Genomic DNA, 13598 nt, shown 5'->3' with positions numbered 1-13598 from the left:
TGGAGGGAACGGGCCTCCCAAAGGCCCCCAGACCAGAGCTGCCAACGGGGTGGGGGCGGGGGGTGATCGATGGCACAGCCAGCTCCCCCATGTTGCCAAGTGTGGAATGTCGTGCCTTTGAGAGACAATTCGGCACCTAAGTGAAAATATGCCAATCCAACAATTCCACTTTAAAGATACTGTAAAAATATTTACTTAAATCTGCAAAGATAGAAGTAGGAGGAGTTCATCAAAACGTGGTTTGTGGGACTTTCCTGGTGGCGCAGTGGTTAAGAATCCGCCTGCAATGCAGGGAACACGGGCTCGATCCCTGACCTGGGAAGATTCCCACATGCCACGGAGCAACTCAGCCCGCGCGCCACAACTACTGAGCCCACGTGCCCTAGAGCCCACGTGCCATAACAACTGAAGCCTGAGCGCCTAGAGCCCCTGCTCCGCAACAAGAGAAGCCACCGCAATGAGAAGCCCACGAACCTCAACGAAGAGTAGCCCCCGCTCGCTGCAACTAGAGAAAAGCCTGCGCGCAGCATCGGAGACCCAACGCAGCCAAAAATAAACAATAAATTTATTAAAGAATTAAAAAAACATGGTTTGTAACCACGAACAAGCAGAAACCACCCAAAAGGTCCATCAATCGAAGACTAAATCATGATATTCACAATGAACTACTCTCCAACTTACAAAGTAAATACATACCTAGTAGCATGAAAGCATGCAATTTTTTGGATCTGTAAGCTACTACTTATTTTTTTACTGTAAAATACCTGCTCACCGTAAAAAACTCAAGTATAGCAAAAGCTCAATTAAAATTTAAGTTTCCCACTGAAGCAAAAGGAATGGCTGAGTACTTCACTCTGCTGTTTTTCTAAGTATGTGTGAAATTTTTCCATAAAAATGTTTAACACAAAGCATTCCCCAGTGGTGTGGGTGTGCCACCCTGGTCACGTCCTGGCCTGTGCAGGTCCACACTCTCTTCAACACACACGACTACTCTGGGTCTGGTTTTCATGTGCATGACTCCTTCCCGATTTGCTGGTTCTCTTGACTTTACAGTGCTTTCTATCGTGCAAAAGTCTTTCATTTGTATGTAGTCAATTTGAAAGTATTTTCCTTCACGGTTTCTGACATGCATGCCATATGAGAAAGGGTCTTCACTCTGCCTGGGTTTTCTAGAGCACGGCACCTAGTGCACGCTCCGTAAGGACACAAGGATTCACTAGGGTGCAGGAGGAACACACGTACGTTTAACTTTTATGTAAAGAGGGAAGGGCATTAAGCGACATCAACAGTAAGCACGTGGCTTGTCACGAGTGCCTGTCTGGGCTGCTCCTCAGGCAGCCCTCTGTCACCTGCCACAGACCCCAAGCCCCAAGGGAGCAGGAGAACCGCATCAGGTGGCCCTTCGCTGCTGGCACCGAATGTAGCACACCTGTGCCCGCCCTCTGGGTCGACACACGCACCAGCCTGCGTGCAGAATCCCATCACACTGTGTAATGGGACAGGGAATTGGACATGTCACAGGTCTGTTTAACATGTGACGAAGCCCTTCAAAGGGTGAACTTTTCACAAATATAAATTAGTTTTATAAGCAAAACAACAATTCTTTAATATGATCTGTAGGAAAATAACGCATGACACGACCTCTCACCTGGCTCAGCCTCATGTCCATCAAAGTGTTCCTGGCTTGGCCGATCTTCCTCATGTCCAGCTCACCTGTGCCGGGTGTCATCAATCCAGGTGTCATCCCACCTGGGTATGGAGTGTTCAGTCCGCCTGGATAGGGTGTGTTCAGACCTCCAAATTGCTGGGGGAAGCAAGGACAAAACGCTGGCTTGCGTTTGCATGCATTTCATTCTCATCTCTGGAAACTCTTTCCACTGGAGCCCGACGTCTGAACCGTTGGACAGACTCAGCCGTGGCACAGCAGGAGCACATACTCCGGCTCCTCCAGCGCTGCCCCCGCCCCCCATCCTGATCTGTCCGACCAGACACAAGGAGCCCCGTTTGCCTTCTCTGTGGGTACTCACAGTCTGCCGGGGATCTACTGAAGTGTGGTTCTCTCCAGTCTGTAAATGTTTGGCAAAGAAGCTGTCGGGAACGGGGGTCAGCTTCTCATAGCGGGGGTTCCGCTGCCGCTTGTTTCTGGCGTCGCCGACCTCAGGGATGCTCAGCCACTCTTCTTCTGTGACTTCTGCCAACTTCCTCTGGAAACACCCGGCCCCCAAACATTAATTCTCTGGCAGAATTGCACATGCACAAGAAAAATGATGTTCTCCCTGACCCCTATCGCCCAATCCATGATGCCTTAAGGACTCTGATGCAGACACGGTTTATCTACTTTGCTTAGAAAAATCAACCTGTTGGATCTGCTCTACTTCACTCAGATTTAAATTGTTCTGTCAAAGCCCAGGGAACACAGTTCAGAAAACCTGATGTCTAAATGGACATAGTTACAAAGTTACAAAGAAAATCAGCTCCTCTGTCCCCCCCTTTTCTGGGGAGGAGAGCTTTTCTGCGCACACACGTATAATTAAGCACACGCAAGCAGGGCCCTTCTTCTACCCTCTGAATTAAAGGAAGGGCAGAGTGAGCAAAGTTGTGCTCGTCTCATCAGCTGTGCCCCAGAGCGTCTGTTCTCCGCTGGGAAGGCCACGAGGAACAGCAGGCCACCCATCTGCTCACTTTGAGATCTGAGAACTGCTGCTGGATTTTGGGGCGCTCCATACGGTATTTCTCAATTTCTTCTTTCTCCCTTTGCTCCCTAGAAGTAAAACGTGTGCACGTATTAGAAATCCTGGATGTCCATTCTGAAACAAAGTCACTTTATTATCCTTCCTAATTAAATCACCAAAAAGAGTAATTCCACACACTTAGCAGTTAAATCAAATCTATTTTAAGGCAACAATGGATACATTCACAAATAACTCAACTCGCTACCAGATAAAAACATGCAGAACTCACTAAAATAAAAAGCAAGTTGTCTTACTCCATTAAATACCTGCATTTAAACACAAGTATATTTACTGCTTTAAAATTCTATAAAGTCCCAAAGGTAGGGCCATCCTCTGAATAACTCAGCTCAGAAGAAAAGCTGAACCATTGTCCTAGTTGCCCATCCAAATGGGTTCCTGGTGACATAGGACCAGGTCACACGTGAACTCAAAGAGCCGTGGGCAATGGTGACAAAGTATCGACCAAGTTAGGCAAACCGGAGTAGACATGAGCCCGGCAGCCAGGGCTTCCCAACGCTGAGATTTATATTTCCCTCCACAAGGTCAGACAGGAACTTGAATGCGTTGTGAATAACGACGTGCTTGGAAAAGACAAACACCTCTCGACCGGCTGGAGACAGCCTGGCATCACAGCTCCTGATGGGAAGCAGCTCGCACAGATACCGTCAGGTTTTCTGGCCAAAGATGCTCCACCTGACCTGAATCAAGCCTCAGGCTCCAACTTCCAATCCACGGAAACGCTGAGAGCGCAACAAGTGAAAGGGTGCCACGAGGAGGTGGGCAGTCGTTCCGTAAAGGGGTGGTGGTGGCTAGGGGACATGCCTGAGCAGTGGTGCTGACTGCGTCACGGCTCGTAAAAGGCAGTTCTACAAAGTTCTGGGGACAAGCAGGGAACAGTGGATGTGGACTGGCTACCAGGTAACAAGGATGGACTGCTCAGCGCCAGGGCGAACTGACCCCAACGGGAGCCAGCAAAGCCCACCTGCAGAAGCAGAAGCGAATGTGCGAACCGAATAGTGCGGACTACGTGGGGGCACACGCCTGTCTGCTACGCTGTTCCTTCTGCTCTTTTGTATTGTGAGAAGTTTTCAAAAGCCAACCACTTCCCTAAAACCACTTAATACAACAATTTTCTGTATGTATCCACATCACTCAGATTTTTTTAATGAATGAATTCCAGAAGATTGGAATCAAGTCTTCTTTAATATGCAAAACCACCAAATTACGATACGTATAAGTTCATGCACATTGATTAAATAACGTGCTTTTAAAAAACTCCCCTGAAGAACGGTACTTCACTCTTCCAATGTGATTTTGAGAAAACTAAAAATTCTACAAGTTATGAAAAGAAAACTGTATGTATCATGAGCAATAGAAAGAAAAAAGTAAACCAAAGTGTTAACTGTCACCTTCCAGGCTTGTGAATAAACATTACTTACACTTAAACTTATTGTCCTAATATTCTAGAGTGAGAATGCATTCTTTTTGTAGTAAAAAATATACACATGTTATGAAGCAATAAAACTTATCATAGTTTGCAGGATCCTATGTTGACTCTGCATGTATTTCCCCAGAAAATGACAAGGAATCAGAAAGTTGCCAATGAGGTAACATCAAGGACAGACGTGCTGGGCCAAGTTCAATCCAACACACCCACCTGAGAGCCCCAGAGGCAAAACAGGAGGGCTCTGCGGGGGAGTGGTCTGCCCCCAACGGACCCCCAGGAACAGAGGGTGCCCCTCCCACAGCCTGCCTGGGCCTCGCACCCTCCAGCTCACTGGAGTCCGTCCCCACCAGCCCAGCTCAACAATGACCTGTGCAGTAAGATTCTCAAGACACAGCCGCATGCCCACGAGGACTGCAGTGGTCATTTGCCATCTTCAGTGAACCTCCAAATTACTTAACATACACTCATCAACATCACCACGCCCATTTCAAAGATGGTAACCCTGATGCATAGGCAGAATAATCACCCAAATTCTGTCGATTTCTGGGAAGTCAAACACGGAGTTCCTAAGCTCTCCACTCCAGTCCCCAGCCCCCAAGGCTACTGTGCAACAGTCCAGGGTTTTCCAAGTGTGGCTGCCACAGACCAAGCCCCAGGCAGCCTCAAAGCTGAGCAGACACATCTCCTATTCTTGCAAATTTTCTCCAAGTCTGAAATAAATCGAAACAAAACTTTCTGGGACTTCCCAGGCAGTCCAGCAGTTAAGACTCTGCGCTTCCACTGCACGGGGCACGGGTTTGATCCCTGGTCGGGGAACTAAGATCCCGCAGGCCACACGGTGCAGCCCAAAAACAAACAAACAAACGCTTTTTTTTAAGTTGGATAAACACAGCATGAAGAGCGACAATTTGTCTTACCTTCTCTCTTTCCTTCTTTCATCCATCCTTTTATCCAGGGCTGCATAGATAGCATCTGCTTCCTCGTCATCTTTTTCGTAGGGCCCACTTGAGAAGAGGCTCCCAGCATAGCCGTTAAACTGAGAACCAAACAACATACTTAGAGTGTCAGCTTTTCTCCAATACGACCCCCACCAACAGAAACATCAATAATAGAACACGTCTAGCTGCAAAATGCTTGCTCAACAATTTTTTTCAATCAATCAAACCCAAATTGAAGGATAACAAAATAGCTGATGAGTACTCTTCAAAATTGTCAAGGGCATGAAAGAGAGAGTATCCACACCAACCAGAGGACACTAAGGAGGCACAACTAAATGCAACGTAGGGCCCTGGGCCAGAAGTAGGACACAGGTGGAAAAACCAGTGGAATTCAAGTAAGGTCTACAGGTTAGTTAATATTGCTGCGTCAGTGTTAATTTCCTGGTTTCAATAACAGTACTAGGGTGCACAGAATACCCAATTCAATATCCTGGGATAAACCGTAATGGAAAAGAATGTATATATCTGTATAACTGAGTCACTTTGCTGTACAGCAGAAATTAATACAACGTTGTAAATCAACTATACCTCAAAATAAAAACAAAGGTAAAATAAATAAAAATTTTAAAAATAGGGACTTCCCTGGCGGTCCAGTGGTTAAGACTCCGTGCTTCCACTGCAGGGGGCACTGGTTCGATCCCTGGTCGGGGAACTAAGATCCCACGTGCCATGCGGTGCGACCAAAAAAAATGAAAGTTTTTAAAAATTTACAAATAAAAAAATAATAATAGTACTAGGGTCATGTGAGATGGGGAGAAACTTGTGAAGAGTATGCAGGAAGTCTCCATGTTATTTTTGAAAGTTCTCTGTAACTTTAAAATTACTCGAAATTGAATTTTTAAAAAACTTTTCTCTGAGGAAAAATGCCATTTGTTGTAACATATCTGTAAAAGACTTCAATAGAACGAACATGAATTCATTAAGAAAACAAGCACTAAAGCAAAAGAAGGTAAATATTACCAATTCCACTTAAAATTTTCATCATTAAAGACCAGCCAAGACACAGCAGCAACGCGACAGTTCTAGCATGTGCAAGTGCATCTCTTCTAAAGAGACCACAGAGGGCACATTTCTTCACATTTTTCCTGCCCCCTCTCAGACTCTGTTTGAGCTATCCCCTATCCCCTGACTAGCTGGAACAGTCAAGGGACCCACCACTCCAAGCCACTCATCACAGATGCCAACAGCACACTGGGTTAAGAACGTGGACGCTGGGCGGGGAGCCCCTCAGAAGTCACCTCATCATAGTTGGTGTCATTGAGGTCCTCGTCATCGTCATCCGCAGCCTGGCTCTTCTTCATCTGGTCCCCGACAGTCCTCTTGCCTGGGGGCGCATGGCGGTCATCCACGGGATCATTGGCATCCCGGGCAGGCCCGATGTCCGAGCGGGTGGTGAAGCCAGTGGCACTGCAGGAGACCCCAAGATGCCCATTTATTTGAGTGGCCTTGTTCCTGTGCCAAGACCCTCCGCAGCTGTCACCTAATGACACCTCTTTTTCTAACTCCTCCGGGAAACCCCCAAAGAGCCCAGACGCAGTGAACTCCACACAGCTGTCCTCTTCAAGAGAGAAACCTGAGAAGGTTCTGAAGCTACCTTCTGCCACCCCACGTTCTCCTTGAGGGAGATTCCCCCGGGCACCAGACCCCTCTGCTCCCAGGTCACAGTCTCCCGTTTCCAATGATCTGCCAAGCAGCCCTCTCTCTGAATCCAACCAGGCCCCCAAACCCAACGTGGCCCAGTCGGAGTTCCCCTTCGGTGCCTGCCCTACAGTTGCTCTGGGTCGTTTCAGCCAATGGTGGCAGTGCCATCCCAGGTACCACGGCATCAGCTTTGCCTCCCTCTCCCTCCCATCTGTCTCTAAATTCTATGGGGTCTACCGCCAAAATCCCTCCTCCGAGACCGTGACTCCCATCACAGCTGGGACCCAAGTTAGCTACCCCCGCGCGGAGCTTTCCTCTGCTTCAGCACAGCTCTGAGCACAGCGTACTGAGGTGTCTACGTCTCCAGTGCCTACAGGGGCTCCGGTCCCTCCGCCCCTGCAGCTCCACGCCACCCACCGCACATCCCACCCACACAGACTCCTCACAACTCCTTCCTCTTCCTCCACACCTCATCTTCCTTCTCAAATGCCCAACACACAAAGCAGCAGTTTCTCCTCTAACCCTGCCACGTCTGTACACCCCTACGTCCTTCTGAACTTGGCTCAGATGTTGATCGCTGGAACCCCAGAATTCTAAATCTGTTCCTCTTTATGTACTTATTTATGCAAACACCTCATCTCCCCTAGTAAACTGCAGGTCCTCTAAAGACACTGTCAAGATCTTAGACTTGTGCGTGCCCCAGATAAAGCTGGACGTAATACTCCCAACAAGAGAAACCTGATCAAACGAATAACAAATAAACACGGTGATGATGCCTGCTCACGTACTCAACAATACATGGTAGTCATCTGACCTGGGGGACCCAGTCACAAGGCTCACAAATGCCATCCCTACTCCTGGGGAGTAGAGAGTCTGAAAAAGCATTAATGTGACCACCAGCACCTCAGAGGAAGAATGAGGTACCACCGTGAGAAGCCACACAGAGGACTCCAGCCCGGATCGTGGTTAGAGAATCAGTCACGCTCAAGCCAAGAATGGGGGGGGCCCGGTCTGCCCGGCCTGGGGTGGGGGAGGGTAGCCACAGAGCTCCGACTACGGGACAGAGATTTGCGTCCTCGCCACGGCAGACTCGCAAGACGGTGCTGCCACCCACCCCGGGGACAGAAACCGGGCTCAGAGTCGTCGCTTCAAACCCAAGCGTCCCGCCTCCTAGGGGCAGACAGCCTCCCTCGGGTCGGCTCTAACCCAGAGCGCCGTTCTTCCCACCAAGATCAGGCCAATCCCGCGCCATCCCTGTTCTCGTCCTCCCCGTCGCTGTCGGCGGCCGCCCAGACCCGGGCCCCAGGCCTCACCCGCGGCCCAGCCCCGGCACGTAGCCGAGCGGGGCGGGCATGCCCAAGAACGGCTTCTTCTTCTTGTTCATGGCGCCGGTGACGGCGACGGCCAAGAAGGGAAGGGATGGAGGCCGCGGCCGGAGGCGAAAAACCACACACGTCCGAGGCTCTGTAACAGGAAGGATCACTGCCCGCGTCAACCGCGCCCCGGAAGCAGAGCTCGTGGTCCCACGTAGCCCCGCCCACCGCGCCTTCCCTGGGCGGAAGTTCCCGAAACTCGACTTCCGGCGGCTCCCGGCGGCTCTGGACCGCGGCTAAGGGGACAGAGACGCGGCGAGCGCATGTGCTGTAGCGCCCGCTCCTGGTGCGGCGGGCAGGCGATGTGCTCCTGGACTAGCCCTGGGGGACCTCAAAACTGAGCAGGGGCGGCCCTGCTTACTGCGTGTTTTCGATGCATTTCTGAGACCTGCCTGTACGAGCAGGACCCATGGGTCCCCTTCCTCCCTGAGCCTCCCACCCTGCCCTTCAGAGTCGCCTTGGCCCCGGGGCAGGGCCTAACACACCTGAGCAGACTGCACACCTAGCCGACTGTGTAGGGCTTGTGCAGGGTGTATGTGCCCTGATGGCGGTACAGACTGCTGCCCTAGCTCTCCGCGCTCAGATTCCTGGGCCCAGTTCCGGCCCCGCCCACACCCCCACCATACCCTGAACATTCCGGTGATTCCGGTGACCGTGAGAGCCCAGACCCTAGAGAGCTAACTGACGAAAATAAATAAATGCAGCAGAACAAGTCAGTATGTGGGCACGGGCGGTCACAGCATGTGGGTGAATTCCGTGTGTGCTGGTGCACACGGGTGCAAGTCCGACCACCCGTGCTCGTATTTTAGGTGGACACGCGGGACGGTTATCTGGATACTGTGTGTCCATGTGCACCTTCGCTCAGGTGGCGGTGGGACATTCTTTGGTCCCCACATACACCTGGGGAGAGCCCTTGGGCTCCTGGCAGAGCAGGCAAAAAGCTGGTCACAAGTCTAGCCTTCTGCTGGACCAGGCAGCCCCAGCCCACCCTAACACTTCTCACTGGGGTCCTGAAGCAAGCACACCCCCCCTGCCTGCTGCAGCCCCCTCGGAGTTTCTCTCGCCTTCCTGTCCCCAGCCTACCCCTTTTCGGTGCCACATCCTGGGCACTGAGCCAGATTCTGGGGCTACAGAGGGAAGGGGAGAGACCCTGATGTCCTCCTGAAGTTCACAGAGTGGGGAGGAGGAGGTAAGAGCGCGTCAAACTGGCTTCTCTGGGGAAGCAAGTGCCCATTCGAGAGAGAAACCTCCAGAGAGGTCTGGAGAATGCATGAATAAAGGAATGAGTAAGTAAATTGACAAAGGAGAATGTAGGGAAGTGGTGGGTCTGGCCCTTGACCTAGGCCCCATGGGGCAGAGGGTCCCAGGAGCAGGTAGGATACCCCCTCCTCTCCATACGCAGAGAGGGCTAAGGCACCCTCAGATGCTCCTGCAGACGCCTGGACCCCGGGCGGCCGCACAGAGTCACTCGTCCTTGGCGCCATGCCCAGGTGCGCACAGCCGCCCCTTGCCCCGGCAGACGCCCTCCGCGCTCGCACATCCGCGCGCCGCCGACACCCCTCGGAGCTCCCGGAGCGCGCCCCGCTCTCAGGGATCGGCAGCAGGTGCCTCGCCGCGCAGACTCGCCGGGCGCGGGGACCGGCTCGGGCGCGGGGCCGGCTGGGGCGGGGCAGCGGCGCGCGTTCCCCGCCGGCCACACGGGCCGCCCTGCGCCCGGCGAGGGGCGTGTGCACCGGCTGGGGACCCGCGGGCCCCATGTTCACGGAGCTGAGGACCAAGCCGAGCCCCCCGCGAGGCCGCGCCGGGGCTGTGCGCGCCGGCTTCGGGGAGCGCCGGGATGTGGACGGTGAGCAGGGCTGGACCCGGGCGCGGAGCTATCGCGGTCTGGGGGCTCGAGGACCGGAGGGACAGGGCCGGGTCCTAGCGAAGTCCAAACTGCAGCCGCGCTCGGAGTAGGGTGCGCGTCCCGGCCGAACGGGGTTCCCGGTGTCTTTATCCCGCGCTGGGGCGAGGCCGGGGGTGGGGGGCGGCGGTCAGGCCTTGGGGATCGGCGCGCCCTGGTTTGGGGGAGGTGACCCGCCGAGGCTCCTGTCCCCAGGCTAGCACCACCCCGCGGTCACCTTTTCCTTCGCGCGGGGAAAACCTTCCCCGGCCCCTGCAGTGGGGCCCAGAGGGGGTCCCCGCCCCATTTCCTCCTGGAATTCTGACGTTGGGGCTGGAAAGGAGGGACTGACCGACAGACGGACGGAGAGCCCTCCCCCAGCGCGGGCAGGAAATGGGCGGGGCCCGGCTGGCCCAGGACAGGTGCGGCGCGGGCTGAGGCGTCCGACTGGTTCTCCCGCCTGGAGGCCCCTCCAGGCGAAGCCCTGAGACCCGGGCGCCCCTCCCCCGAAACGTGCCTGCTTAGAATGAGTCTCCTCCCACCGTACTAGAACCACCCTCGGCCACGCCCTCTGTCTGACCCCAGACCTCAAATTCAGAGTTGCCATCCGATTCCAAAGTTGTAAGAATGGGGAGGGAGGAGGGGGTGGAAGATGTGGGTTTCCCTCATTACTGAAACCTCCTGGGCACATCACCAAGCCCTGCCCTCAGTGGGGGTGAGGGGCTGTGTCTGTGGTAGGAGGGTCACTAATTCTCCTGCTGAGGGCGTGGGGGAAGGACCCCGGCCTGGGAACCCGATCCTGCCTGCTGAGTCAGGGCGTGGATGCTGTAAGACGGGGCAAGGCTGGGCCCTGCTTCCTGTCTCTCCCCAGGGCTCTGTTGACTTGTGGACACCACACGGAGCCTTCATCCATCCATTCAGTCATTCACAATGTTTCTGGGCACCTCCTGTGTCCCAAGACCTGTGCAAGGCCTTGGGAGGGGTCAGTCCGGGTGTCTACCCTCCCCTGACTCCTGTCAGCCACCAGCACAGAAATGATGGTAAAACTAAAAGGTGATGAGCTTAACGAAGCCGGCGTGGGGAGAGAAAGCACAAGGAGTCAGCCTGGGTCCCCGAGCGCGTGCGTGCAGCCTGTGTGCTGTGCTGACGCTGCCATGCACGGGAGCTGCCCTGGGCCAGGGGGCCTGCAGGAAGGGGCAGCAGGAACCTTGTGGGCTTGCCCAGAGTTCAGCCTTCTTCTCGTTCACAAGTCACAGCCAGTGAGCACAGCAGGACAGAGGCCAAGCCTCCAAGGAACGCCAGGTGGGGCTGCAGGGACCAGGTGCCTTCCACGACCACGTGGGCAGGCAGCCCAGCCACAGGGGCCTCCCCACAGCACAGAGTCTCCCAGGCGCTGGGGCCGCGTTTCCTCACAGGCAAGCCCTGTGCATGCGTGCGCCCTGGTCTGATGTGGCTCTGCCAGCCCAAGGAGAAGACCAGGGCCGTCCCAGGAGAGCCCCACCTGGTTCTGAGTGTGAGGCTCCCTGGTGGCCTCGTCTCTCTCTAATTAAACAGAATCCATCCTGCTCCCCAGAGCACAGACTATGCTTCTTGAAGGTGGAGTTCTCAGGACAGCTCGCGCACACTTCCTTCTCTTTGGGGAGGCTTGGGAACCCCTAATTGGGAACGTGCCTCTCCTCTTCCGTGGAGGGAAGATGGGCTGAGCAGGAAGCCGGATCACAGGGAGGGAGCCCCTGCCCCTGACCGCTATGACCAGGCACCCCTGCTTTGCAGCCACTGCCCACTTCAGCTTCTGCCGGACCCTCCTGGAGCACACGGTGTCGGCCGAGAGCATCCCCTGCCCCCTGCCTCGGACCCCGGGCACCAGCCTCACGTGGCACGACTCCCGCAGCCAGAGGGCAGCTGGCAGCCGGCAGGTCAAGCTCCTTCAGCAGCCCGGCACCGAGGCCCCCCAGGTACCCACCCACACACTACACCCACCTCAGCCCCTGCCCTCCTTGCCACCGCACTCCACCGGCCACCCCTCTTCCCACAGGGCCGGCTGTACTCTGACCACGATGGCCTGTACCACACAAGCCCCTCCCTGGGTGGCCTGACGAGGCCCGTGGTCCTGTGGAGTCAGCAGGACGTCTGCAAGTGGCTCAAGAAGCACTGTCCCCACAACTACCTCGTCTACGTGGAGGCCTTCTCCCAGCACGCCATCACCGGTGCCGTGGGGGCTGGGGGGCTGGGGTGTGGCAGGGGCGGGCTCCCCGGAGAGCCTTCTCCCCCTCCCCTCTCTCTTCTGCTTCCTCCCCAGTCGGTCTGTCCCGTCTGGGGCTTCGTCTCTGTTTCCGTCGTCGCCTGGCTTTGCTCTGCTCAGCCACCATCCCTCCTTGCCCTCCCTCCGCCTCGCTCCCTCTCTTGCCCTGTCTCTCTGAGTCTCTCTCTGCATGTCTGTCTCTGCCCACCCGACCCATCTCTTCCTCTCTCTGCCTTCTCTCTCTCCGCCTTTGCTCTCGAAACCCCTTGGATGGCAACCTCGGCTCAACCCCTCTCCCCTTCCTCCCAGGCCGGGCACTGCTGCGGCTGAACGCGGAGAAGCTGCAACGGATGGGGCTGGCGCAGGAGGCGCAGCGGCAGGAGGTGCTGCAGCAGCTGCTGCGCCTGCAGGTGCGCGAGGAGGGGCGGAGCCTGCAGCTGCTCAGCCAAGGTCAGTGGGAGGAGCCAGGAATGCCCACGGGTTCAGAAAGGCCTGGGGGGGCTGGGCCTCGAGGCCCGGAGTGCAGGGTGGGTGGGTTGACCCCAGGAGGGGGGCCAGGGACCCCAGAAAGGGCTGTTCTGCACCTGGGCTGTCCAGTAAGGGCTGTCCTGCACCTGGGGCGAGAGGGGATGACGCCAGAGGTCCCCGACCCTCCTCACCCCCCTTCGCCCCACAGCTTCCTTCGGAAACATGTCCTAGCTGCTGCCTAGGCTTGAACGCCGGACCTCAGCACTGTGACCGGAGCCCCTGACGAGCACGAGGCAGAGCTGGCCGTGCAGCCCCTCTCAGACCCCGCGTGACGCCCCAGGGGCCAAGCCCAGCCCCATGGACAGGTGGGACGAGCATCGCCACCTCCAGCCACCTCTGGTTGTGCACTCCGGGCAGTGCCTGGGAGTGGGCGGGCGGGCAGGCAGGGGCTGCTTGAGTGGGGCCCTTCCTCCCAGGACCTGAGCCCAGGCCCACCCCCTGGCGCTGCTGGCAGCATGCAGAGCAGCCACCTGGGGCCAGAGCCGGTTTGGACACCCCCAGCCTCCCAAGGAGTCTGTTTATTTATATTCCCTTCGCCGGCACCCTCCATCGCCTGCTGAGTCACGCGTCTTCTAGGCACCCTGCCCTCGCCCAGGGCCAGAGGTCTGCCCCCTCGCCCGGTTTACGCCCTCCCCCAGCCCCTAGAGGACTGCCACACAGGTGGGGTAAACTGCCAAGTTTCCCTTTGGTGTGTGGCCCTCCCTGTCCTTGCCCAGAGAACGGTCATTGGCCCAGCCCAGCCCGCCACCGTGCCA

General features: G+C 55.6%; 2 protein-coding genes across 2 annotated transcripts in view; one reads left to right on the top strand and one right to left on the bottom strand.

The window, feature by feature from the left end:
* The window catches only part of PRPF6 (pre-mRNA processing factor 6), a 34768-nt gene extending 26477 nt beyond the window's left edge, over positions 1 to 8291 (bottom strand). Inside the window, exons 1-6 of the mRNA XM_082856907.1 lie at positions 8132 to 8291; positions 6416 to 6584; positions 5097 to 5215; positions 2683 to 2761; positions 2028 to 2204; positions 1649 to 1804 (exon numbers count right to left, since the gene is read on the bottom strand). Of these exons, the coding sequence (XP_082713033.1) occupies positions 1649 to 1804; positions 2028 to 2204; positions 2683 to 2761; positions 5097 to 5215; positions 6416 to 6584; positions 8132 to 8202 (771 nt within the window). The 5' untranslated portion in view covers positions 8203 to 8291. The remainder of the gene's footprint in view (positions 1 to 1648; positions 1805 to 2027; positions 2205 to 2682; positions 2762 to 5096; positions 5216 to 6415; positions 6585 to 8131) is intronic.
* A 1655-nt stretch (positions 8292 to 9946) lies between these two features.
* Positions 9947 to 13014, top strand: SAMD10 (sterile alpha motif domain containing 10; the record flags this gene model as incomplete). Its single annotated transcript, XM_082856604.1, has 5 exons — positions 9947 to 10037; positions 11847 to 12028; positions 12109 to 12280; positions 12625 to 12765; positions 12992 to 13014. 5 exons carry the CDS (start codon positions 9947 to 9949, stop codon positions 13012 to 13014), a joined length of 609 nt encoding a protein of 202 aa, XP_082712730.1.
* Between the last annotated feature and the right edge of the window lie 584 nt (positions 13015 to 13598).

Source organism: Leucopleurus acutus (assembly GCF_964270905.1).
Source record: "Leucopleurus acutus genome assembly, chromosome: 16".
Classification (NCBI taxonomy): Eukaryota; Metazoa; Chordata; class Mammalia; order Artiodactyla; family Delphinidae; genus Leucopleurus; species Leucopleurus acutus.
This window is presented reverse-complemented; position numbering and strand designations above follow the sequence as displayed.